The sequence below is a fragment of the Hyphopichia burtonii genome, assembly GCF_001661395.1.
Source record: "Hyphopichia burtonii NRRL Y-1933 unplaced genomic scaffold HYPBUscaffold_8, whole genome shotgun sequence".
Taxonomy (NCBI): Eukaryota; Fungi; Ascomycota; class Pichiomycetes; order Serinales; family Debaryomycetaceae; genus Hyphopichia; species Hyphopichia burtonii.
Genome location: NW_017963735.1, coordinates 611,158 through 636,446, shown reverse-complemented (window position 1 = coordinate 636,446; position 25,289 = coordinate 611,158). Strand labels below are relative to the sequence as shown.

The window sequence follows — 25,289 nt, the reverse complement described above, 5'->3', positions numbered from 1 at the left end:
TTTAAGATGAGTTTATGAAGACATCACCATAGACTTTAGGCAAATAAGATGAGTGTTGAGCTTTCTGAAGCTTCGAAGACACAGTCTCCCTTTTCATACTTATATACTAGTGTTGCACGCAACCATCTTGGAGAAATAGCGGCCGTGATACTATCCACATTGATATCGTATGGTCGACTTAATGTTAGAGAATTAAGTACTAGATCTAAAATACCATTAAAGTTGGTAAAGACATCGTTAGTCTCATTAATCCAATTGAACTGTATCAAATACTGGCGTGATGAATCATCCAAGCAGTATTTTTACACTTTTGATGAATCAGGAATATTAATCTTGTTACATAGTGGGGACATTATCAGTCACATTAAATCCAATTATGGAGAAGATTCTGCCGAAGTGATTCAAAACATTATAGAGAACGGACATATTAAGGTAGAAGATTATTTAAGTAATGTTGGAGATGAAGAAGAGAAATATAATAAACAAAATATATTTGTTAAGCTTTACCAGGCAGGGTGGTTAGTTAGATTACAAGGATTTGATTTAAATCCTCTAGATGACTTATGGGAGAAGATGTATCAGGGGATATTGAAGGACACACCTAGAAGTGCCACCACTAGTGAAATCAAAAGAGTTAATGAGGCAAAAGAGAAGACCAAAGTTAAATTTAAAGATTTATTAGAATCTGGTAATTTACCAGGCGATATTTTCACTACTGAGAGTGGGATTCAAAAAATTAGGTCTCATATTATAATGAAATTTAATTTAAATAGATTTGAAAAACATTTAAGAACAATTGCATTAAGTGAATTTGCAAAGTCTAGAATTGGGATATTAACATCTAAAGTATATGAAGTTGCATTATCAATTGTTGAAAAAAACTCACCTGATTTAAAATATCCATTCAATGAAATCAGTGGATTAATTAATGATCCAGAAGAAGAAAGACAATATATTAGTTCTATTGAAAATGAATTAATCGATAATAAAAAAATCACTTTCAATGTTCGAGATTTAATCAGTAAATTACCCGAAGAAATTGATTTAAGAAATTCGATATTAACCCATAATTTTTTAAAACCAGGTAAGAAAAGAGGGTTAGATTTTGAGCATGATGTACCAACAAAGAAGATTAAAACTGAAAATGATGAATTTGAAGTCAGCCAAACTAATGATTTTGAATCAAACACTGATAATTCCGATCCTCATTCATTGAGTTTAGTTCAACACCATTTAAAATTATTAAGTTCATCATCATCTATACCATTTTTAGTTGAAATGAGTGCTGGTAATTATTATATTCCGTTCATTTCCATTGTTAAATTATTAAAAGATTTTACTTATGATACCTTGATTAAAACTACTTTAGGAATATCATCATTAAGAGTATTAAAATGTCTTAAAAGTTTAAAATTAGCTGATGAAAAAACATTATCAAATTCAGTTTTATTAAAAGAGAAAACGGTCAGAAACGAAGTTTATCGATTAATTAATATGAATGTCATTGAAATTCAAGAAGTTCCCAGAAGTGCCGATAGAGCAGCTTCTAAAACTTTTTACCTTTTCAGACATAAACCAACCAGTGCATATAATTACTTAACCCATTCTTTAGTCTTTAGTATGGGTGAAATCTTAACTAACATACAATCTTTCAAAAATGATCATAAAATTTTGTTAGAAAAATGTGAAAGAGAAGATGTTAAGGGTCATGAAGAAGAACTATTATTAGAATCAGAATTGAAAACTTTGAAAGAATTGCAAGTGAGAGAAATTAATAACGTTGCAAGATTCAATCGTATAAAAACTTTGTATAATATCTTTAAGTTTTAACCTTATTTCATTTATTATAATAACATAGAACAGCAAATTAATGTAGCTTATATCTAATATTCGGGTCGTGCGGCAGATGAAAAAAAATACACCCCTACAAGGGCTTCGAGTTACATGAAAATAACCTATTAACAAGAAGATTCTTCAAAAAAAGTGTCTTTGTTAGCATCAAGTGATTCGCCGCCTTTGAGTATAAAGTAGGAAAAGTGTAAATTTGCTAAAAAAACTGATAAAGACACCAAGCGAAACCATCGACTTGACGACTAAAGGGTTTACGATCGGGTTTACGATATATACGAGGTTGATATATTAACTATGTAAAGAATTAAAGAAATGCAACTAAGAGTCAGCATCTTGGCCAGGATTACAAGTTTCGTAGTTCAAAAACTTGAATAATTTCCAAATGGCAAAGGCCATAACGGAACCTAAAATTGGACCAACCCAATAAATCCAGTGATAGTCAGGGAAAGATCTAGCAGCAATACAAGGACCAAAAGTTCTTGCTGGGTTTAAACCGGCACCAGTGTAGAAAACACAAATCAAATGGCCCAAGAATAATGCAATACCAATAACAAAAGGAGCCATAAAAGTAGCACGGTGTTTTTCAACAGCCAATAATAAAACAGTTAAGCACAAGATACAAGTAGCAAAAGCTTCTAAAAAGACCCCTCTTGATCTTGAACAATTAGATAAACCATTAGTAAAAGCAATTGGACCGGGAGTCATTGCAGAAGCAGCACCAGCAGCAGCCATACCAGCAATCATTTGAGAAACAGCCATACATAATCCTCTAAGTGGAGGAATAGCACCGGCTAAAACCAAAGAAAGAGTAACACAAGGATTCAAGTTACCACCACTAACTCTGAAAAACATGAATACACCAACCATAACACCAAAACCAAAACCAAATGAAATCATAATTAATTGAGGTGGAACGGAACCGGTGCCAACTTCTTTAACTGTTGGATCCTGGTTAGCAATTTGGGCAATTACAAAAGCAGTCCATAAGAAGATAAAAGTACCAAAAAATTCCCCCAAAACTGCAATCAAGGTATTTTTCCATGGCGATGCAACTTTGGGAGTTTCCCTTGGTTCATAAGTGTCTACTGGGACTTCTGGATCAAATTCAGCTGCTTGGATGGTCATATTTGATAGAGCAAGAAAAGCACAATGAAAAAAAAAAATGAAATTAAATAAAACCAAACCAAAAACCACTAGGACTTTTCCTACACCTTATATACTCTTAATCCAGTGAAATAGAGAAGAATTAACGGATGACTAAAAAGAAATTTCATACCCTGAATTGGGATAAAATTCAAGTATTGCAGCTTTTTAAGAAATTCGAAAAGGCTGTTAAAAGCCAAATAATAAAGAGGAAAAAAAAAAAAAAAATAACAAAGTTTAGTGCAATATTTCAATTAAGGGATAACTCAACTCACATAAACCTTCTTTGTTAACTCCCTGCATTTTGAGTTGAATCTGCCGAACAATTGCCTGGATATAGTAGTTGACAAGTCCACTACATATCAAACGCTCAGGGTCAGATGAAAATGTAGAAGATCCTGGTGAACAAAATGGAAAGGCTGAAAAACAAAATCCAACAACAAAATAATCGTAAGAGAACAACTGGAACAATAGACACAACAAGAAATGCTTGACAAAACAATTCAATTTTAGAAAATAGAACGTTGAAGAATATGGCTCCAGCCATTTTGTTGCGGATTTACCACTAGAGTCAAGCTAGTAATTGATCATCTCATCGCGTTATACAAAAGTTCGTAATGAAATTTACTTCTATTAATACTTTATTATTTGAGCTCGTCCTATAAAAAAATTTCTTTATTTCATTTCATTTCTGTTGGTGTAAGTATTCCTAAAGGGAATCGTTTCATCATTAAGCACTTTTCGAGCCGTATAAAAATTGGGGACTCTCAAAAGGGAAACCCGTACATATCAAAAAAAAACAAAAAGTGACACCCGTTCCTCCATAAAACACCCGTGCCCACACGGTACCAGCTGTACCCCCCGGTATCTGGTCAGATTAACCAACTTTGACCTGGGCAGCTCGCTTGGTCGTCCTTCTTGTCCTCTGTCGTGGTCAATGTAATCCATTCGCCTATGTCCACCGGTTTGTAAGCAGTTGCTGCATCATCGCATTGAATTGAAAATTACTCACAAACAAAAACAAAAAATTACAACGCCAAACTTTCAATACTTCTACAACCCACTCATCAAACGAAATGGGAGTCAATAACTTCCCATCGCCATTCAATTCCAAGAAATTGATTTCTGAGAAATCGGTTGTCAAACATACTCCCGTGGATGAGGGTGATTCGCATCTTGAGTCGCCTGAGCCATCGCTAGCATTAGCCGCCCAGCTCAGACCACCACCAATCAATGGGTCTAATCCAGATGACTTGGTTAATTGGATCGATCAGTTGGGTATAACGCTTGATGAGACACTCAAATCACACAATGATGAATTAAAGTCTTTGACAAATGAAAACTATCAAACAATATTGAAAAATAAGTATAAATCAGAAATCATTGACGATTCTTTTCAAAAACTAAATAAAATTTTACCTGCTCAAGAGCAATTACAGGAGAGTTCTCAAGATAAGCATCACGGATACTCTGAAGATGTCCAGGAAGATGTCGAGGAAGATGACCAGGAAGATATCCGTGAAGATATTCGAGAAAACTCCCTGCATCCCGAATCAGATTATGATCATCCTGAAGACGATGATGTGATAGAAATCCTATCTTCTGAACCCGATCATCCAATTGAAGCATTACCAAAGAAGCCTTCTTTAATAGACTCTGGAAATAAATATATTTTTGGAAATGATTACAATGACATACATGTGGATGAGGAAGATGATGATGAAGAAGAAGACGAAGACGAAGAAGAAGACGAAGACGAAGAAGAAGACGAAGAAGAAGACGAAGACGAAGATGATGAAGTAGTCGAAGAGGTAGAAGAAGAAGAGGAAGATTACGATGAAGATAATGAAGCCAATGAAATCAATGAGCAATACGATATGGATCAGGATCTGAATCAATACCTGGACCAGGAAGCTCTGGGGCATTTCAATATACCGAATTGGTACACTCAAGAACCTCAACAAACTAGCTCGGGTGTATCATACCACATTCAAGATGGAAGACCTCGCTTATCTGACTATACACCTTATGACCAAGAAGTGCAATCTCAAGCTTCAAACCATAGCATCTCAGATACCAATGAATCTGATCAAGAGTCTGATCAAAATATTAAATCTAATGATTCTGATAATGAAACTCACTCGAATAAATACAATGATCAAGACGCCGACGAAAATAATCAATCAAACCTCTTTGTCAATCAATCTGACCAAGACTCCGATGTTCTAGTGGTAGATTCCCATAATGAAAGTCAACCACTCCAATCCTTGGAATACAAAAATCATGATTATAATGATCACCATAATGAAACTATCGAAAAACCCCAATATAGTGATGAAAATAATTTCTTTGCAAATCAAGACTTACTAAGTTTGGCTGAAACTGCTCTCAATAATGCTTCAAACGAACCTACTAACGATTTATCTCAACAGAAATCTATAATTGATAATACCCGCTCAAAAGATTTTGTTAACAGTGATTATAATGCTGACAACGAATTGACTGATTATAACCCTAATCCAGTAGCAAATAATAAAGTATCTCCAGATAATGAAGAAATTACCGCTCCGGTCCCCGAATCTTTTGAATTGACTGATGAGTTACCAACTTCATTAAAAATAGATGAGGTTGATGATAATATAACGGATGGATCCATGGCGGATTCTGAAAAGCTTTCAGATAAAGATGCTCCAGAATCTCAAACACAACCAGCATTAAATTCAGATCCCCCAAGCCCAAGCCGGTCTTTCCCTATCTTCAAAACTGTTGAAAACGAAGACCCAGAAAGCGTTCTTGATCAATTAAAGGAAACAGAGAAAAAATTCAATATTAAACTTCATTCAGTTCAAGATTTGGAAGAAGAGATTTCTCAAATTAAATCTTCAAGAAGTGTCTCCATTGAACCTAATGTATCGCAATTCAATGAAACCGTCTATTTTGATACGAATAATATTGAAGGTATAAAAGAAGAACCCGAAGCTGACAGTACAAGTACATATTTCGACGCTAGTGTTGGTGAGGCTGATCAGAATCTCAATCTCGAGGTCAAAGAAAATGATCCAACTTCTTCAAATGAAGAAACAAGTATTTATGAGGACGCACCGAATTATGATTCTAATGTCCCCGACACATCTTTTCAACAAATATTAGAAGATGAAAATCATGTTATAAATAGCGGAACCCATGAATCCCCTATTGAAATTGATCTAGAATCAGATGATGATGCAACCGAAGAGGCAGATCAAGCAAGAATTGAAACGGATGATCAAGACTCTGTTCAAATTAACCTCGAAGACCAAACTTATGAAGAAGACGAGATGGAAGTGGCCCCAGGTTTTGCATCAAGTACCCCACAACAACCCCCCGATGATGAGGACGAAATATTTGATAATATCACCAGAGAAGTTGACCATTTCATTCAAAGCCAACTGAATGAAGAACATTCAACTCATGATACCACTCACTCAAAAGGCGCTGATGAGACAGTGTACGAATCATTTCAAAATTTATCAAATTTTCAAAACACTCTGTATGAAGATGCTGCAAACATACTTGGTAATAATAATATGCTCGTAGATCATGAAGAAGAAAAGTTAGAAAACATTGACGATACAAATTTGCCTTATATTGAACAACAAACTGCTTCAGATAACGGAAATGATGATGTCGGGATGGCTGCATCAGAGTCTATAAATGAAAATGATCATCTCGAAACTGATAAAAGCCTCCATAAAGAAGACATTTTGGATAATCCTGATGAAATAGAAAAAAAATCCAACCATTCTATAGACAATAGCCCAAGCTATGTTGATGCTGAAGATAATATAGAGAGCGCGATGGAAGACGAAGAGAATTCTCCTGAGGATGTTTTGCACTTGACAAAACAAAGTGGAATTCAAACTCACACGGACGACAATAAGTTCACGCCAGATGAAAGATTAAGCGGATATGAATCAGTAAATGAAGGAGCTACAGAAAATTCCAATCACACAGTAAATAAAGGATCCAATGCTTCTAATGATTCAAGCATTTCTGAAGCTTCTGAACATGAAATGGAAAGACGTTCTCAAGAGCAAGATTTTTCTGAACTTGATGAGAAATTAGTTGAAGAAGTCACTGAAAGCAATTCGGTTGATACAACTCATTATGAAGATGCAATTGATAATGGCTCAATCGAAGGTGAGGCAGAAGAAGAAAAAATGGGATTTGGCGCTCAAAAATTTGAAGCTGAAACATCAAATGAAGTCCCCAAGGGTGAATTTGAAAATATTGGTTCCCCAAAAATACTTGAAAGATCCGAATCAATTGAAAATCATGGTGTAACTGAAAGCCCTAAAGACACTGAGGATAATAAAGCTGCTGAAGTCGTTGAAGCTTCGCCCGATGCCATTATAATACCTACTGATAAATTTGAATCGCCAGTGAAAGACTCCAAGATCTTTCTTGAAAATCCTGAATCTCACGTTGAAAGTAACGGCAACAGTACTAAAGAAGAAGATACAGCTTCTGCAGTGGAGCTTATTGGAGATTTTGAATCAGCTAAACCTGAAGAAAAATACGAAAATCTTATCAGAGAAGGTGCCGAAACATCGAAACCGGATGATGAAGGTGAGACTTCTGACTCCGTAGCCGCAGATGTTGAACTACCTAAGCAACCTGAAGAGCACAAGGGATCCGATTATTCATCTAAAGACTCACAATCCCCTAATCAGAGTAGAATAGAAGAAGTGAATTCTATACATGAAAGTTCTTCAATAGAAGACCTTTCCGAAAACAGCTCTAATAACGGACAAGCTCACGAAGTGCCTACTGGCAAGACCCATTATGAAAGCGTGGATACGGACATACGTATAGAAGAACCGCTTGAGAATGCAGATCAACCATTCATCTCTTACCAAGATACCACGTCCGTTCAAATGCTAGATGACGTTTTAATTCGTCCAACTAATATTGTTGAGCCTGCAGAAGAGTCAACTCCTGAACAGTTGGAGGGCCCCCCTGAATTGAATACACATGAAGCATTTGACTCAAACAGTGAGATGATTCAGCCAACTAATATCGTGGAACCTGAGGAACTCGAAGAAAAAATCTTCGCCACAGAAATTGATCCAGAATCAGTAATATTCAATGATTCAGCATCAATCATACCAACTTCTGTAGTTGAGGCCGTATCTTTACGTGGAACGCCGACTATAGAAGACAGAAAGATGGAGTTTGATGCTGAAGAATTGCCAGATAGAGATCAAGATTCAGAGGCATCAAGAGAATCAAACGGGGGAATCAAACGCAAAAGTGATATATCTCCTTCAAATGGTTCTAATGTCAAAAAATTTAAAAAGTCAATGTTCAATCCATTTTCTTGGTTCTTTTCGAGAACTAATGAGAGATCACATTCTGCTCCTTCTTCAGCAGCAGCAGCTGAATATAACATCAACCATGATGAAGGCTTCTCACGTCCAATATCTGCACCAGAGCTTGAACCAGTCTCAAGCTCTAACGAGTCGTCAGATTCGGATATTGATGTCGAGGAAAGTGCTTCAGATAAAGACAGTGCGTCTTCTGAGAATGGTCGGCAAGAATCTAATGATACAGATGTAGGAGCTGAAGAGAAGGATCACAGTGACACGGAAAATCATATTGTAGTCGATCTGCAAAAAGTAACTGTGCTCCCACCTCAAAGTACTGAAGATGACATCCTGGATAATGATCCGAAAGATTTGTCTATTATTCATCTGGATATCAAGTCTGAAAAACCAAACGATAAAACACAACACGAACTGGAAGGTCAAGCTGAGGAACAGTCAAGCCATGAAAAGCAGCCAATTCAAGAAGACATTGGCCCAGACCAAATTGGTCAAGAACAAATCGATCAAGAACAAATCGATCAAGAACAAATCGATCAAGAACAAATCGATCAAGAACAAATCGATTCAGATTTCAAACAAAGAGAATTTGAAAACGAACACATTGATAAGGGAGAACATGACTTCGAGCAAAAACAAACAGTAGCAACAGAGGAAAATGTTTCAACTGCTGAGAAGGGATTTGTGCAAAATCAAACGAATAATCTGGCACCCAAATTCCAGTTGGCCTCTAATGCTGATAAAGAGAAAGAAGAAGGTGTGAATCCAGTGGAAAAGGACACAACTTTTTTGAAAGCTACGGAAACTAGAAATGATGAGCAGCTCAGAGAAATAGATGACGAAAGTCTTTTGGGTCCTGCTGCAGATGATATACCTGATACCATATTAGAAGTCGAGGATCTACCCGCTGAAGGAATTACTGAAAATCCTCCTTTAAGAAGTAATGAAGCTACAGAGAATGAAAAAAGCACGCATGAAGACAGAGAAGAACTCCAAGTAGATCAGGCATATGAAGGAAATGATGACAAAAATAATGATCATTTTGCAGGTCCTATTAATACTTCACAAGTTTCACACAGTTCCCCAGTATCGCTAAAAGCGAACGATGAAGCAGCTAAAGTGAAGGGTGAATCAGGAATTTTAAATTATCTTCTTGAATTGGCAAAGACAAAGGAGAATGATAATGAAGATGAATCTAATGCTGACGAGAAGGAAGATAACTATGTGTCCGTATCGAAGGATACTGAAACAAGCGAAACCCAATTCAAAACTGATTTTGATACTGATGATAAGAATGAAGAAAATCGAAGTGAGACTGAATCGGTAAATTCAGAAATCGCGGCAGCATTCTTAAGAGTAGCTAAGGAAGCTAAGGAAAAGAATGAACCTCTCGATTTCTCTGAAAAGGATGAAATAATAAAGACCGAAGAACAAACGGATAAAGTACCTGAAGATTCCACCGGAACATCAGAGAAGTACACAGACGATGAAAAGACGAAAAACAAACCGGAAGACTCTGAAAGTGCAGAATCAGGTCTGATTGAAAAAAATGACGATGGCCACTTTACTGCTTTGAAGGCTGAGGACCAAATGCCTGACACTCCAATTAAGATAGCTGACCAAGAAGCACAAACTAAAAGCCCCAAAATTGAAGACGAGATTCCTAAGCTAGCTCTTCCTAAACAAAGAAAAAAGAAAGCCAGGAAGACCAGAGCTGTTCCCAAAAAGAAAAAAGGTAAGACATTACCAAAAATGCAGATACCTGCTGATAGGGACTTTTCGAACAGTGAATTATCACCGATTACTAAGGAAGATTCGCTGATAGCATCACACACTCGCTCTAATTCAAGAAAGGTGTCTTGGCAGACTGATACCATAGATCACCCTGCCCAAAGGACACGTTCCAAATCTCCGTTGAAACGTAGTATTCGAGAGCTTTCGTCGGACATTGAAGAAGGCATTGTACCAATCAAGAAGAAGAGAGGTAGGCCCAAGAAAGTAAAGAACCCTGATGTTGATGAAAAGAAAAAGAAGCAAGAACAGGAAGTTCGAGGCCGTGGTAGGAAAAGGGACTAAATAATAAACACCTTGTATAATTAGTAATTGAATTAATTCTATTAATTAATAAATAAAGACATAACGCTATTTACAAGAAGTAGTATAAGTTGATTCACGCAATATAAGCCATAGCGAGTTCAAAGCTGCTAAAAAATACCATATTCACTATGAAAGATCTTGTGACTGATATACCTAGTCCTCTATATAAGCTTCGTTCAATTTTTTGAAGTTTTCTTATCTTGGGAGGATTTGGTTCTAAACCTTGCTGTTTACGAAGTATATTGGTGACAACATCTTTCTGAATTAAAGATTTGGTAGTATCGATTGGGAAAATCAAAGACCAACAGAGGATCCCTGCACTTCCTCCAGCTAAAAGAATAGAGATTTGGGAGGATTGGTTTGGATCTTTATTAATAATATTGTTCATACCCCATTTAAACGATTCATATACGGAGTAGTAAATACCTGAAGACAACGAGTCTCTGATGAAATGATATTTGAAACCAGAATATAAACCTCTAACACCTTCATGTTTTACGATATTTTTAACAGTTTGCAAAGTCGAAGAAGTAAGTTCAGCATTTTGAGCAGCCAAATTTTTTGGGATATCTTTAAATGATTTATTTTTGATAACCTTTTCAATTTGAGCATATATTTTGGTGAATTCGAAAGGACATGCAAATAAAGAAACACCACCCCCAGCAATACAGCCACTGAAGAAACAAACTGGGATGTTTGTAATGAAGGGGTGGGTTAAAGCCAATCCATTCTTGGTATCATCACCATAAATGGTATCGTAAGTATAAGGTTTAACACTTGTGAATAAAAAAACACTAAAAGATTTGGAGAAGGAAGTAGAGATAAGAGGAGCCCAAATACCTCTGAAAAATCCTTTGGTACCTTCATTTCTATAAGTTTTCTTTATACAATCAAAATAACTCTTAAAATTTTTATGGGTTTGCATTCTTGTTTTAACGGTATCTAGAGGAAATCCGATTGTTGTAGCGACAAACGAAGATCCATATGCAATCATTGTTGATCTATAAGGTTGTAAGATGTTTGGAAATATGTGAATGGCTTTTGAATAATCAATTTCCCCTGTAATGGCAGGAATACTACCGTCTTTTGAAATGCTCGATGACATGATCTGTAGATGCTTCTTCAGTTTTTCCAGTTTTTTAACTTTTTTCCTATTCCTGACAAATAAGATCACTAAGGCTTATCGATAGCTGCTGCTTTTATTTTAAAACGTGACAGTTCTAATAGTATTTCAGTATGTCTTGGAGTATTAGAGCGGAGTTCAATTGGCTGTTAATTTTTCTTTGAAGGACTTTAGAATGGTCGAAATCTTTGAAAAAGAGCAGTTTTGCAGGGCAGTTTACCAAATCACCGGTATCCAAAGCTTATTTCTTCAACAAATATGAAAATCTTACCTAATTAATGGTGATAACGGTGATCTGAATACACGAGGTCCATGACTAAAGGAATTTTGGTGAGAGATGACGGAAAATCTTTTTTTTTCTCTTTTGTTTGCGAAATTTTGTGGGATCTAACAAAGATAAGCCAACGGTTGAATAATAGCTGGCGAAGATATTATGGAGAAAGATAGAGATATAAGTAAAAAGTTGTAAAGAGTTGAACAAAAGCTTGTTTTTACAAAAAAAAAAAGTTATTTCTGGAGATATAACGACTTTATTGAAATCTATGTACACGTTAAAATTTTTAAGGATTAATAACCTCTTCTTCTTGCATCTTGGACTTGGGTCATGATGTCTTTGAATCCTTCAGCGAATCTGGTTCTCCACCATTCTCTCTTCTTTTGTTTTCTGAATTTAGCAGGAGTGGTGAATCTCAGTTGGCTTCTATGCAATTGTCTAATCTTATTATCTCTGATTAATGATTTGAGTTGCGATGATGCTCTGAGAACGTTATTTCCAACAACATTGACGGCTCTTCCTGCTAATGGACCTCTAAGACGAATATCTTTGGCAACTTCACGAGGATGTCTGACTTCGGATCCAAGATAAGTATCCCTGGTACTTATACTATGATATGCTGGTTGATCGGATCCTCCAAGCAACGAATCAACATGTTCCACGGTACTCATATTATTTGGAGCCTGAAAGGATGATCCAAAGTGTGATTTCTTACTATTGTCATTTGAATTAGCATTGGAGTTTTGAATCACCTTGGTAAGCAGACTGAAATCGGTAACAGGCCCTTTATCGCTGTAACATCTCACAGAAACGTTATTCACAAGCCTGGCCGGGACCGCACCTCTATATAAGCTTCTAAACATTGCTGGTTATAGGTGTAAATGGTTAGTCCTAACTTCTTCTAGTGACTTTTGTCTGTTCCTTCGAAGTGAAAAAAAAAAAAAAAAACATAAAAGTGAAAAGTCGTGTGAGTGTACCAAAAACTATTGTAAAATGTACGGGTGTTTATTTTATTCGTGCGGCAACCAATATCAATCAGTGATGGTAATAACCTCTAGTTGAACGGGTTAAAGAGAATCTTTGGTTCGACTATACGATTGATGTCGCAAGGAGTGAGACCAAATCCCAGCTGGTAGGTAATACCGGAGAGCACGAGGTAAACTGAAGTTAGTTGAGCAAATTAACTCAACAAGTTATACAAATTGAGCACTATATTGCATTAGCCCTTGCATAGAGATCTAGGCTAGACTTTGCTATGATCACCGTCTCGGCAGAAAGTGCTGCGAAGAGCCAGTTTCCTATTTGTGGAGTTGATAGTTAATTGTATTCTGGCTGCAAAAATTGTGCGGTTGGAACTAAAGTGAAGCCTCAAACAATACCAAGTATTAGAGAACATTCACGGTATCCCAAAGTATCAGTCTATGGGTTCATCCTGTCATTGGAGTGAACCGTGAATGGATAAAAAGGTGTAGGGACCAACACCGTGTAAAGGCATTTGATTCCTTCGAATTATTACCAAGCCATGCTGTTTTCTTCAGTAGGGCTACCGTAGCTACTCATTTAACCCCGACTTACTGCTCAAACAACTGCCGTAATGCCAACATAAGTGCTGCCAAAACACCCGTACACAGGTGCATGGGTGTACGGGTGTGAAATTTTGGCCAATATCAAAGGGGCACAACTGAGACATTAAGTAAAAGAACCCAATTGATTCCTCTGAAAGTAGCTAAATTATAAGCTTATATACCTTCCTGAAGGACAGGGCTGAACGAGTTCATCTTATTTCATTGACGGTTGATCCTTGAGCATCACGATTTGCTCTTGCTTTTTGTCTGAAAATAATTTGCTATCCGGAACCGATATTATTTGCTGCTATATAATAACTGGCAAGATTTTATGTATATATCTTCTTTAAGATTTAATTTGACTAATGGATAACATTATATCTACTAAACTATTTGAAACCGAAGGTGTTTCGGTGTTTCGGATTCCACCGGGGGACATTTCTTTAAATAAATGGGATCTTAACGGATCTAATATTGTTTGGCTGGGTAATTTAAGAGTAATTGAACAAGAAGTTATAACAGATGGTGTAGAGCTTTTTTCATTGCCAAAAGGATTATCCGATGAATCATCCATTTTTTACGATCCAAAGTTATCTAAGGATGAAAAGGATTCTAATGATGATGAGAATTCCTATTCAAAGGATGTCATACAACCTCATAAAGGTTTAAGATTAAGACTCGAACTTTATAATATGGTTGAAATCCCTCCATCCGTAGGAAATCTTACAACGGTTCGTAAGGATATTTGTTGGGCTGAAGTTTGGTATAATCCAATTGCATCTCCACTTGATGAAGACGAAAAAGATTTATTCAGGGATCAAATCAATTCTGATTACTCAATTGCTAATGATGGTGAAGAAACTATTCAAATGTCTCCAGAATCTCCAAAATTTTATAAGATTATTGCACAATTACCTGGGTCCGGTTATCATCCATACGATTCTCTCGATCAACAAGATATATTGAATGTCAAAGAATCTCAGGACGGCCCATTAGTACAAGTTGCTCTTGGTTTGAAATTCGATGAAAGCTTTAGTGCTGTTTCTTTTGCTGAAAGTTTGGGTATCTATAAGAGAAGATTCCGAAATTTCGAAGATCAGTATAGGTACGAATTAAAATTAATGGAAATTGAATCAAGACTGGCGAAATTAAATCTTGGCGACGAGTCCTTGGATGGTTCTAATTATACTCATAAGGGTAGTATTGATAATACATACACTGATGATGATGATGATGATGATGATGATGATGACGATGATGACGATGATAGTAATTACTATGATCAAAATGGAAACCTATTTTCTGTTCCTCCCAGATCATTGCCTGTTTCACCATCCACCATCTCAACTGCTACAAATGAGGGCACCCAAGGATTAAATTTTTGTGGCCATGATGATAATGATGATGCTGGCAATCAGGATAGCCTAGATGACGATGATGATGATGATGATGATGATGATGCAGGATTTGGTGAATTCGTCCAAAGTTCATAAGTCATACGACTAAATTTGCATAAGCTCCATGAGCTCTCTTTAATTTATTATATAAACGCTTTATGTCTGTTTTTTTTTTTATCTTTTTTTTTCTATAATGAAGTTATCATGCCGTAAATAGACCCTTTAGTACAATATTTTAAATCTAAATGAAAATGTATCATTGTATTATATAAAATATCTATCTTCACTTCTTTGCTTGTTTGTTATAGTACATTTTTTGAATCAAAGGATGATGTTCCTTCAATTCTTTATTCTTATTCTTGCTATATTCGATATAAGCCATATCTTCACCCCCTGCTAAACCTGCCAATGAACCTGCTGTTCTAGAGGCAGCACTACTACTTTCCATCTTCATTCTCTTATCTTTTGGTATGAAATTAGTATCTGCGTCATCACCAACTTCCAATCCGGCCGCATCTTCGTTCTTCAATAAGACTTGTTGTAATAATTCTCTTCTTTCACGAGGAGTCGAATATGCTAAATCTGGTAATTGCTCCATCCCACTTAAATGAGTGATAACTTTAAAAGCATAACCTTGGTCGACTAAGAAGGCTTGACGTTTAGTAGAATAGTACATTTCTTGTGTGTCCTTAGAAACTAAAGAGTAGAAAAAAGCATTGAAACCTTCATCATTACGTCTTTTTGCTCTCAATATACGACCCAATCTTTGAGCTTCTTGTCTTCTTGAACCATAATGCGATGAAATTTGAATTAAACATGTAGCTTCTGGTAAATCAATTGAGGTATCACCAACTTTAGATAAAAAGATTGTATTAATTTGATCATTGTGTTGGAAATTTTGTAAAATAGTCATACGTTCTTGTTGTGGTGTGGATCCATAAATAAACGGTTTACCTAATTTTAATGCATATTCTTGAAGAGCATAAACATTATCACTGAAAACAATAATTTTATCTCCTCTCTTTTCATGATAATGAATCAAGAATTGAGCAGCTTGAAACTTCGTAGGATTCATTATATATAACAACATTCTTTTCCTAGCGGACTCTCTTAAATACTCTTGATAAAATTCGGCCGTCATAGGACACCAAACTTCAGCACATTGAACATTAGCAATATGACCCTTTTGAGCTAAATCCATCCAATTGGCTTCATATAATTTAGGACCAATTAAGAAATTTAAATCATTAATTTTATCATCTTCACGAACTAAAGTAGCAGTAAGACCTAACTTAGCGTGAGCTGCAATTGTAGTAACAACTCTTCTAAACATTGCAGCAGGGACAACGTGAACTTCATCTAAAATAATGAACCCCCACTCTCTCGAAGTCAAGAAATCCATAACCTTTTGAGAATCATGAGATCTGTTACGAGTGTTTGCTACCATTGAATACGTGGAAACGACTAACCCCGATTCACTAGCGAACATTTCTTTATTTTCTGAAGTGAAAACAGCAACATTTTCCGGCTGAATTGTACACCATTGTAAAAATTGTTGTCTCCATTGCATCACTGACACAGATGAAGTACATAAAACAATTACTGATTTTCTAATAGTACAAGCAGCAGTGATCCCTACTAAAGTTTTACCAGCACCACAAGGTAAGACGATAATCCCTGATCTAGCACGACCGTTACCGAACATCTTCGATAATGATTTTTCTTGATATGGTCTGATTTGAGTAGAAGGTTTCAAATCGATATCTAGATCAGGATTACGATCATCGTTACGGAAATCATATTCTTCTAACATGGGATAAACAATATCTTGACACCTTTTCTTAACGATTTCAACTGACTCATTAGCTATTTCAAAAGAATGAACAGTATCCATATCATCATCTTCGTCATCCTCAGCGCCTTTCTTACCGACAACTGCTGCAAACACATCCTCAACTTGTTCCCCCTCCTTATTACTAGTGCCATCCAATTTTTTAGTACCCGGTATACTTAAGTCACCTTGGGCGGGTGCAGAAGATTGAACCAATCCAGTACCTGTTACTGAATGCTCCGATGATGTGATACGCAAAGGCCCAATAATTGGATCTCTCAAAAGCATTTGTAAAATATCCGCCTGGGGACTTTCAACAAAGTATCGGTTATGTTTCAAAACTAGCTTCACTTTACCAAAAGATACAGTAGACTTCGTTATAAAATTGATAAAACTTTGAGCTACTGGAACTTTTGATAATCTATTTAAAACTGCTATTATATCGTCAGTTTCTAAACCCACAGAAACTGCTGCATATAGGGATGGAGGGGTTATAGTGTATTCATGGATATGTGAAGGTCTGGATATAGGTTCAGCAATAGTAATTAAAAAATCTTGGGCTTGCTCAGCAAGAGGTGAGAACGATTCTAGAATAATTCTACTATCTAGTGGTGATATCCATAAAGGTCTTGAGAAATGGTCTGGTTTTAATTTCAAGTACGAATAATCAGAACGACCAAAAACTTTGGATACAGCATCGGGAACATAATCTGCTGGTATGTCGGGGGTTAGATCAAGCAATTCATCTTCAGAAAATTCTTGATCACTAAGTCCATTCTTGATAGCATCGACTGACTCTTGAGCTTTTCTTTTACGTTTATTAACGTCTTCATTATTTGTATTATTTCTATTTGCTGCATTATTTTTATTAGTTGGCTTGGATTTTGGTTTGGACTTACGAGATCCATATGTATAATCGTCATCCTTTTTGGAGGAATCTTCAACTTCTTCATCGTAAGAATCATCTGAATAATTCCCCTTATCTAGATTCGCATAATTAACGCCACCACGACGAGACATTCTATAGGTGTTTCAACTGGACTAATAAGATGGGATTGTTGATAGAATCTAATGATTACTGGCTCAGTCACTTGTAGGTATGTCTGTCCTAGTAGAATATAAGCAGTGAATCAATTAGTAATAAAGCAAATTTGATAAACCTTTGATCGTTTTTTCCTTCTTAACTAAGAGATATGTGCGATACACGACCGTATAAAGAAATGGCCCCAAAATTTAGATTTACTTTATGGATCTACTTTATTGATAGATAACTATATAGATTAATATATATTGTATAAGATCGAGAAGTGAAATGCGTTGTAGATTGCTATGGTACATGATGACTGAGAACTGAAGGAGAACTAATAAGATTAATCAGTGAATTTGTAGGAACCAGAAGCAAAAGTGATACTACCACCTCTATAAGAACCCTTTTTCATTTTATTCTTATTTTTAGTGAAATCTTTACCTCTAACTTGGGTTAATCTGTCATTGGCCATTTCACCCCAAGTACCTGCAGCACCTTTATAGGTATTATCTTGTAAAGTTCTATCTTCGAAACTAATCTTTGAACGGTCGATTCTAGAAAAGTGTTTTCTTTGACCTGGTTTCAATTCTTCTTCTGGGATGGCGGCGATGAGTTCCTTTTCCTTTTGAGTTGGTTCTGGTGAGGAAGACATGGATTCAGTTTGGGAAGATGAGTTATCTTGCTTTTGTTTTTTATTAGAAGTAGAATCATCAGAAATAGTTCTCTTTTTTGGTGCTGAATCAGAGTCGCTGTCTGAATCTGAGTCGGAGTCGCTGTCAGAAGAATCGGATGAGTCAGAAGAGGAGCTTGAGGAGCTGTCCGAATCCGAGTCGCTGTCTGAATCGGAAGAGTCAGATGAGGAGCTTGAGGAACTGTCAGAGCTGTCAGAGTCTGAAGAGTCACTGTCAGAATTTGAAGAGCTGTCAGAATCTGAAGAGCTGTCAGAATCTGAAGAGCTTTCAGAATCTGAAGAGTCACTGTCAGAATCTGAAGAGTCACTGTCAGAATCTGAATCACTTGAAGAGCTTGATTCTTTTTCAGAATCTGATTTTTTGCTTTCTTCGGAGTCTTCTTCGGAGTCTTCTTTAGCAACTTCCTTTTCTTCAGCAACTTCCTTTTGTTCAGCATCTTCTTCATCGGAGGAGTCGTCTGAATCTGAAGAGTCTGAGTCTGAATCTGAATCACTGGAGCTTGATTCTTTTTCAGATTCATTATCTGAGCTGGAGCTCGAGCTGTCTGATTCAGATTCACTATCTTGCATCTTGGCATCCTTATCGGACTCAGTAGGAATGAAATCCTTCAACTTATTTTCAACATCAGATAAGTGGATGTTTTTATTGGAGGTTTCTTTAGACAAAGCTTTGTAAACTTTAGACAAGTCGGAGTCGTTTTTCAAAAACTCTGAAATATAAGATAAAACAAGTTCTCTGGAAGCCATTTTGGAAGTTTTACAGTCACTAATAGAAGAAAAGAAGAAAGGAAAAGAAGAGTTAAACTTGAAAAAAAAAAAAAAAAAAAAAAAAATTCAAAGATGAGCTGTTTGTGTGCAGGAAAATGAACTATAAATCGATTCTTTGGGTGCAATTTAATATTAATTACGTATTTAGTTATTTAAACAAAAGGTGACTGGAAAGTATATATAGTATACAGTACATGTATTATATAGCATATATAGCACATTGCTAACATAAATAGGGGACTTGGTTCATAATTTGGATTTTCCGTTTTTCGCGGCCAATTTCTGTTGTTTCAAAAATTCTAAGGCAGGAGCCAAAGTCTCATCAAGGGCTTTGGCACGATCACCGTTATACTTGACAGCCAATCTCATGGAGCGATCCTTTTCCTGGAAAGAAACACGCATAGCGATATAATCTTCTATCACTGGAAGAACTTTGTCTGGTGATTCACCAACTAAAAGATGAGCACCACCTTCAACGATTACTTGATCATAACATTGGGAAGGAACTAATTTTTTAACGTATTCTGGAGTGTCGGGTGGGTTCCAGGTAGCACTCCCACCGATAATGTGTAGCATTGGGGTTTGATAAACAGGCAAAATGCTCATACTTTGAGGTATTGATTGAAAAGCACTGACATAGGTTAACATTTGGTCGATATTGGACGATTTAGTATGAACAGTATCGTTTTCCCCGATTTCCAATTCGTCATCCGCCATTTCCTGTAAAACTTCCTTATTGAATTTTTGATAGAATGATTTTGTATTGAAATACTTATAATAGTCGGCTTTTGAATTAAAAGTATCTTTAATCAAAAACTTCATCTTAGCAAGGATAGCAGAGAACCGGGCCTCATGCTCCTCTAAAGCATAGATAACCGGCTCAATTGGGATAACAGCATCAAATAGCCCTGGCTCGAAAAAGGCGGCCATTACCGCTTGGTGTCCACCTAAAGAATGGCCTATTAAAATGTTTTTAGACCCATCGTTGATCAAGAAATCCCCCTCGTGTTCTTGTTCATGCTTGACCACATGAATCAAATCCTTAGCACCTTGGGACCAAGCACAATTAAAGCCCTGTTTCCCACGATTAAGCACTGCGGAGTCTCCGTGGTTAATTGCATCAACACTTATGGCCGCATCTACTTGCCAATTAGAATTTTGCAACTCGTACAATCTCCTAATATAATAATTCCATATCGCCTTGTTCATCCCAGTACCATGAGCAAAAATCAAATTGACTCTAGTCTTATCTTTTGATATGTCTTTGACGGTTTTAAACTTATTATAAACCAATTTCAAACCACTTTCCCCATACTTTAAAGTAGTATTAGGGTCTCGTGGATAACTTGCGTTTATGGTCTTTTGCGTGTGAGTAAATGACATCTTTGGTGTTTGCCGTCTTTAGTACATCAAGAAGAACAGCTGGTTTCAAAGTTCGTCCATACCAATCAGAATTCCTAGCTCGGTTGAAGATCCCTTAAGGCTGTAAATGTTATTGTTACCGACATGTGACCGTGGAATTTGAAAAAGGCCAGTGCCTTTTTTTTCGGCTCTTCTTTTTTTGTGGAGAAGATGGAAATTTTTTATACGAGAAGATCTGGAAATTTTTGATTTCAGCTAAAGAAGATAGTGGTTAAAAGAATGACAACAGCCAGTTCCAACACTATCAAGATCTTGAGGACTGTCCAGCAAGTAAGACAATGGAGACGCCAGTGCTTGCTCAATGGGAAAACGGTTGGGTTTATACCCACGATGGGAGCATTACATTCGGGACACTGTTCTCTTATATCCCAATCTTTGAAAGATAATCATCATACTATAGTATCGATATTTGTGAATCCGTCCCAGTTTGCACCTCACGAAGATTTAGAAGCATATCCAAGAACTCTTGAATCGGATTTAAAGATTTTGGAAGATTTCCCAAAGGGTAACGTTGTCGATGCGGTTTTCGTTCCAAAAATCTCTGAAATGTATCCATCCGGTATAACTTTGGAAGTTCCTAAGCAGAAGGGTGCATTTGTTACGGTCCAAGGTTGTTCTGAACAATTGGAAGGAGCTTCAAGACCCGCCTTTTTCCGTGGTGTTGCAACCGTTGTAACTAAATTACTAAATATTGTTACCCCAGATCAAGTTTACTTTGGTCAAAAAGATGCTCAACAATGTGTAGTTATAAAAAACTTGGTTAAAGATTTGTTGATAGATACAAATGTTAATGTTTTACCTACATTAAGAGAATCAAACGGTCTCGCTTTATCTTCAAGAAATGCATATTTATCCGATGAAGTTAGAGATCAAAGTTCGATCATTTATAGAGCCCTTTCAAATGGTAAAGCATTCTACGAAACTTCTACAAAAAAAACAAATCAACCGGTTAAAAGTTCTGATATCTTAAATGAAATTCATCATACTTTGGAAAGTAAACCCGATAATTTCAATATTGAGTACATCTCCATTAACCACCCTCAATCCTTGGAAGAATTAGAATTTGTGGAGCCAGGGGTAGGTGCAATCATTTCAACTGCAGTAAGGGTTCCTAAAGAGAAGGAAGAAGGTGAAGCTAGGTTGATCGATAATGTAGTACTCAGTTAATTCATGTAAATAATTTTATACAAATAATATATACATTTTAAAGCCCTCTTCTTCTATTAAACTTGTTTTTCACCTCGGTAAAGTTATTTCTTTCAGTCTTAATTTTATTCGATTTATTACTTGAACTAATAACATCTTGATACCTCAACTTATCAAAGTTAAGTCTTTCTTCAAAATCCTTTTTATCAATTAGTTCGAAATCTATTAAGTTCTTTAAATTAGCCTGAGTCTTCTCATCGACTCCGTAAAAGTAATACCCGTACTGCAATAACCATAATGGATCAACTGCTGTTACACAGCTCATATATTCTTTGGTAGTCAATAATAATTCATGGTACACCACAAAATTAGGTGCCATATCAGTACCTCCATTCAATGCCGAGGTTGGATGAAGATACATAGTCATAACCTTATTTCTTAAATTAACGTACTCGGCTTGTGAATTACCACTTATATTATTCTTTATTAGTCTAGCCAGTTGTTGGAAATATGCTGCACATAAACACTTTCTAACATCATCATCAGATCTTGACTTTGAAATTGGTAATTTATATTTCTTCATAATCAAAACTAATTGATTTCGGATTTCTCTAGCTCGGATTAATGATTTTATTTGTAAGAAGTTCTTATCACACCAAATACTTAATTTCTTGTAACTACTATTAGATTTAACCAATTGCTGTTGCCATTGATTATAAACATTGAGTAAAGTTAAATGATCTGATTCTGCAATAACGTACTTTTCTCTAATAGAGTCAGCTTCTTGGGCTCTTTCCTTTGGTCTGAAAAATACTGAAGGTATAGATAACATAGAAACAACTGTTAGAATTTCTTCGGAACAGTGAAATTCGTTTTTACAAGAAAGTATGATAAGCTTGGATAACGTAGGCTCCATAGGAAAATTAGACATGTCTGAACCAAGTGAAGTTAAATTCCCAAAATTGTCAAGAGCTCCTATAACCCATAAATCATACAATGACCTGCTAAGTAAATCTTGAGGTGGGGGATCTAAGAATGGAAATCTTTGTAAATTGTCTACTTTCAAAGATTTTAGTAACAACATCACATTACTTAAATTGGTTCTTTGAATTTCTGGAATTGGTTGCAAATGCATTTGATCATTTTTAGTTGCTCGTTCAGTATAAAGTCTGTATGCTACACCAGGACCAGTTCTTCCTGCTCTCCCACTTCTTTGTTGAGCATTTGCAACAGATACAGGCACAACCTGTAATGTCTCCATTCCAAGTTTGGGATTATAAACTTTCATTTTGATTAAACCTGTATCAACTACGTACTTAATACCGTCAACTGTCAATGAGGTTTCAGCTATATTGGTAGCAACGACAACCTTTCTTCTAAACTCATTTTTCTTACTGAAAATCTTTTTCTGTAGATCAGCCGGTAAAGTAGAATATATTGGATAAATATCTAATGGTGGCGGATCATCGAGCATTTCAAGCTTCTCCTTTAGCAATTCACAAGTCACCTCAATATCTTCTTGACCTGTCATAAAGACTAAAATATCTCCATCATTAAGTTTAGATTTTGAACTGTTTTGTAAATGAATTGTTAATACTTGCTTCACCGCGGATTCAACATAGTCTTGACAGCTCGTTTTACTGAACATGATATCAACTGGGAAAGTTCTCCCAGGGATGGTAAACTGGGGGGCATCACCGAAAAATCTAGTGAATCGATCAGCATTCATAGTTGCACTTGTTACAATAAGTTTTAGATCTTTCCTTCTCATTAACAACTTCCGAAATAAACCAAGAAGAACATCAGTGCTCAATGTTCTTTCGTGGGCCTCATCCATTATGATACAAGAATAGTCCTCGAGGTTTGGATCAATTAAGATTTCTCTCAACAAAATCCCTTCAGTCAAATACTTTATAACCGTTTTTTGAGGACTAGTTCTATCTTCAAATCTTATAACGTAACCAACTTCTTCGGATAGCTTACAGTTCATTTCTTCACTAACTCTTTTCGCTACCGACATAGCTGCAACACGACGTGGCTGGGTACAGCCGATTATTTTCTTTTGACCATTTTTATCTAAGCTTGACGCAAATCCTTCTTCATAAAGAAACTGAGCTAATTGAGTAGTCTTCCCTGACCCAGTTTCACCAATTACAATAGTCACTTGATTTTCTGATATGGCTCTGATCAAGTCTTTCCTGACAGCAAACGCTGGTAGTTGCCTTCTTTGTTGTTGGATGGAAAGCGTATCGATAGGAGCTTCTCTGAGATCTTCATCTTCTTTATTAGGTTCTTCAAATTTTTCTGTTTTTCCTTCGATTCCAAGCACATTTCCAAGAGCAGTACCCTGCAAGCTTGATCTGTCTTTGGCCTGCTTTGCTTTTTCTTTTTTTGCCTTGTTATCCTTGACTACGAAACTTCCTTGTCTTGCAGATATTGCTAATTCAGATTCGGGGTCTGGAATAACTTTGATCGAGGAGCTTATTCCTTTCATTAGCTGATCTCTATTCGTGTTTGATGCTATTTCAAGGGTCAAATAATTTCTTGATTCTTCTAGGAAAGGTGGAATGAAGAAATGAGGATTGATTTGTATTCTCGATAAGGTATCGGCTCCGTCCAGATCTATATGATCATAGTCAACATACTGTCCTGTTAAATGGTCAAAGCCTCCTCCGGACTTATTTAAATGGTCCTTGTCACGTCTGAAGTTAGACTTTCTCTTCGGTTGATAAGATAAGTCTTCTTCTATTTCCTCATATTGGTAGAGGGGAGCTTGTCCAAAGTCTTCCGCCATATACCATTCACGGTCATTCTCTAGGTCATTAGTATCGTCATCTATAACTTGTTGAATTAATTCCGGCTCTTGTTTAACCGTTATTTGTGAGTCCATTGACTTTTTCTCAAGAGCTGCTAGTTCAGACAAGGAAAGTTGGGGTTCTTTCTTGATCTTTGGCTTTATATTTTCTTCTTGTTTAACCAGTATAATATTCATCGGTTGGTTCATTGATGGCTCATCGTAATTATCTTTGATTTTAATGGCGTTTTCCTTTTTAATTTTCTTGAAGCTAGGTTTTGAATTCTTAAATGTTTTAGATTCGCTATTGTTGTCCTGACCGAAGATATCATCATGGTCTTCTTTATCGAGCAGAAGCCCCTTGCTTTGGTTACCCGTCTCCTTCAATTTCTTGAAAGAGGTTACCTTATTTGGTCTGATATCAATCTCATCCTCTAGCTCATCGTCCAAGTCGAGATCTATCTTCAACTGTCGTTTTTTGATGGGTTTTTTATTCTGTGAATCCGACGTACGGCTTTTGATTGATACTTGGCCTGTATTGTCACCCCCCTCATCCAATGCACGTGTTAATAAACCTATATTGTCATTTATCAAGTTGTAAACTTCTTTTGCTAGTAATCCATCTTTAGGAAACCCCAAAGCTTGTGAATAAGTTATAAAATCCATTAATGAGCCCGTTTTTTGAAAATACTTCACGAAAACTAACGTGAATGACGAATTCACCGGTCGCTTAAGACCATCAGATATAACATTGGTAATTCGGTCTATCATTGGATGGTTCAGCATCTTATCTGCTG

General features: G+C 36.3%; 11 protein-coding genes across 11 annotated transcripts; 4 read left to right on the top strand and 7 right to left on the bottom strand.

The window, feature by feature from the left end:
* Positions 1 to 48: 48 nt before the first annotated feature.
* HYPBUDRAFT_114612 (DNA-directed RNA polymerase III subunit) lies at positions 49 to 1,830 on the top strand (the record flags this gene model as incomplete). The annotated part of the gene is made up of 1 exon (XM_020219056.1): positions 49 to 1,830. The coding sequence occupies one exon, from the start codon at positions 49 to 51 to the stop codon at positions 1,828 to 1,830; it is 1,782 nt and encodes a 593-aa protein (XP_020074404.1).
* Positions 1,831 to 2,110: 280 nt separating this feature from the next.
* Positions 2,111 to 2,976, bottom strand: AQY1 (Aqy1p; the record flags this gene model as incomplete). Its single annotated transcript, XM_020219413.1, has 1 exon — positions 2,111 to 2,976. One exon carries the CDS (start codon positions 2,974 to 2,976, stop codon positions 2,170 to 2,172), a length of 807 nt encoding a protein of 268 aa, XP_020074403.1. The 3' UTR covers positions 2,111 to 2,169.
* A 758-nt stretch (positions 2,977 to 3,734) lies between these two features.
* Positions 3,735 to 10,501, top strand: HYPBUDRAFT_154115 (uncharacterized protein). Its single transcript, XM_020221906.1, has one exon. The coding sequence runs from the start codon at positions 4,071 to 4,073 to the stop codon at positions 10,431 to 10,433; it is 6,363 nt and encodes a 2,120-aa protein (XP_020074402.1). The 5' UTR covers positions 3,735 to 4,070; the 3' UTR covers positions 10,434 to 10,501.
* A 26-nt stretch (positions 10,502 to 10,527) lies between these two features.
* Positions 10,528 to 11,878, bottom strand: HYPBUDRAFT_13476 (uncharacterized protein; the record flags this gene model as incomplete). The annotated part of the gene is made up of 1 exon (XM_020219548.1): positions 10,528 to 11,878. Exon 1 carries the CDS (start codon positions 11,557 to 11,559, stop codon positions 10,528 to 10,530), a length of 1,032 nt encoding a protein of 343 aa, XP_020074401.1. The 5' UTR covers positions 11,560 to 11,878.
* A 209-nt stretch (positions 11,879 to 12,087) lies between these two features.
* On the bottom strand, positions 12,088 to 12,778 carry HYPBUDRAFT_154114 (mitochondrial 37S ribosomal protein bS21m). The gene has a single exon (XM_020221905.1). The coding sequence runs from the start codon at positions 12,712 to 12,714 to the stop codon at positions 12,145 to 12,147; it is 570 nt and encodes a 189-aa protein (XP_020074400.1). The 5' UTR covers positions 12,715 to 12,778; the 3' UTR covers positions 12,088 to 12,144.
* Positions 12,779 to 13,577: 799 nt separating this feature from the next.
* HYPBUDRAFT_154113 (uncharacterized protein) lies at positions 13,578 to 15,034 on the top strand. Its single transcript, XM_020221904.1, has one exon. The coding sequence runs from the start codon at positions 13,782 to 13,784 to the stop codon at positions 14,907 to 14,909; it is 1,128 nt and encodes a 375-aa protein (XP_020074399.1). The 5' UTR covers positions 13,578 to 13,781; the 3' UTR covers positions 14,910 to 15,034.
* Positions 15,035 to 15,074: 40 nt separating this feature from the next.
* HYPBUDRAFT_129707 (TFIIH/NER complex ATPase/helicase subunit) lies at positions 15,075 to 17,762 on the bottom strand. Its single transcript, XM_020219412.1, has 2 exons — positions 17,544 to 17,762; positions 15,075 to 17,498 (listed from the first exon to the last, which is right to left on the bottom strand). The coding sequence occupies exons 1-2, from the start codon at positions 17,662 to 17,664 to the stop codon at positions 15,097 to 15,099; spliced, it is 2,523 nt and encodes an 840-aa protein (XP_020074398.1). The 5' UTR covers positions 17,665 to 17,762; the 3' UTR covers positions 15,075 to 15,096.
* Positions 17,763 to 17,943: 181 nt separating this feature from the next.
* Positions 17,944 to 19,115, bottom strand: SRP40 (Srp40p). The gene has a single exon (XM_020221903.1). It carries the CDS (start codon positions 19,107 to 19,109, stop codon positions 18,015 to 18,017), a length of 1,095 nt encoding a protein of 364 aa, XP_020074397.1. The 5' UTR covers positions 19,110 to 19,115; the 3' UTR covers positions 17,944 to 18,014.
* A 261-nt stretch (positions 19,116 to 19,376) lies between these two features.
* HYPBUDRAFT_150689 (triglyceride lipase) lies at positions 19,377 to 20,513 on the bottom strand (the record flags this gene model as incomplete). Its single annotated transcript, XM_020220296.1, has 1 exon — positions 19,377 to 20,513. One exon carries the CDS (start codon positions 20,511 to 20,513, stop codon positions 19,377 to 19,379), a length of 1,137 nt encoding a protein of 378 aa, XP_020074396.1.
* A 252-nt stretch (positions 20,514 to 20,765) lies between these two features.
* Positions 20,766 to 21,765, top strand: PAN6 (pantoate--beta-alanine ligase). The gene has a single exon (XM_020221902.1). The coding sequence runs from the start codon at positions 20,772 to 20,774 to the stop codon at positions 21,717 to 21,719; it is 948 nt and encodes a 315-aa protein (XP_020074395.1). The 5' UTR covers positions 20,766 to 20,771; the 3' UTR covers positions 21,720 to 21,765.
* Positions 21,757 to 25,158, bottom strand: HYPBUDRAFT_114567 (DEAH-box RNA helicase; the record flags this gene model as incomplete). Its single annotated transcript, XM_020219053.1, has 1 exon — positions 21,757 to 25,158. The coding sequence occupies one exon, from the start codon at positions 25,156 to 25,158 to the stop codon at positions 21,757 to 21,759; it is 3,402 nt and encodes a 1,133-aa protein (XP_020074394.1).
* Between the last annotated feature and the right edge of the window lie 131 nt (positions 25,159 to 25,289).

Excerpts from the sequence above, each read along its gene's own strand:
- HYPBUDRAFT_154115 (XM_020221906.1), top strand. The coding sequence starts at position 4,071 with ATGGGAGTCAATAACTTCCCATCGCCATTCAATTCCAAGAAATTGATT.
- HYPBUDRAFT_154114 (XM_020221905.1), bottom strand. The coding sequence starts at position 12,714 with ATGTTTAGAAGCTTATATAGAGGTGCGGTCCCGGCCAGGCTTGTGAAT.
- HYPBUDRAFT_154113 (XM_020221904.1), top strand. The coding sequence starts at position 13,782 with ATGGATAACATTATATCTACTAAACTATTTGAAACCGAAGGTGTTTCG.
- HYPBUDRAFT_129707 (XM_020219412.1), bottom strand. The coding sequence starts at position 17,664 with ATGTCTCGTCGTGGTGGCGTTAATTATGCGAATCTAGATAAGGGGAAT. Across the intron at positions 17,499-17,543 it reads CGATTATACATATGGATCTC|CAAATAGAAATAATACAAAT; the intron begins GTAAGTCCAAAC and ends AAAATAATGCAG.
- SRP40 (XM_020221903.1), bottom strand. The coding sequence starts at position 19,109 with ATGGCTTCCAGAGAACTTGTTTTATCTTATATTTCAGAGTTTTTGAAA.
- PAN6 (XM_020221902.1), top strand. The coding sequence starts at position 20,772 with ATGACAACAGCCAGTTCCAACACTATCAAGATCTTGAGGACTGTCCAG.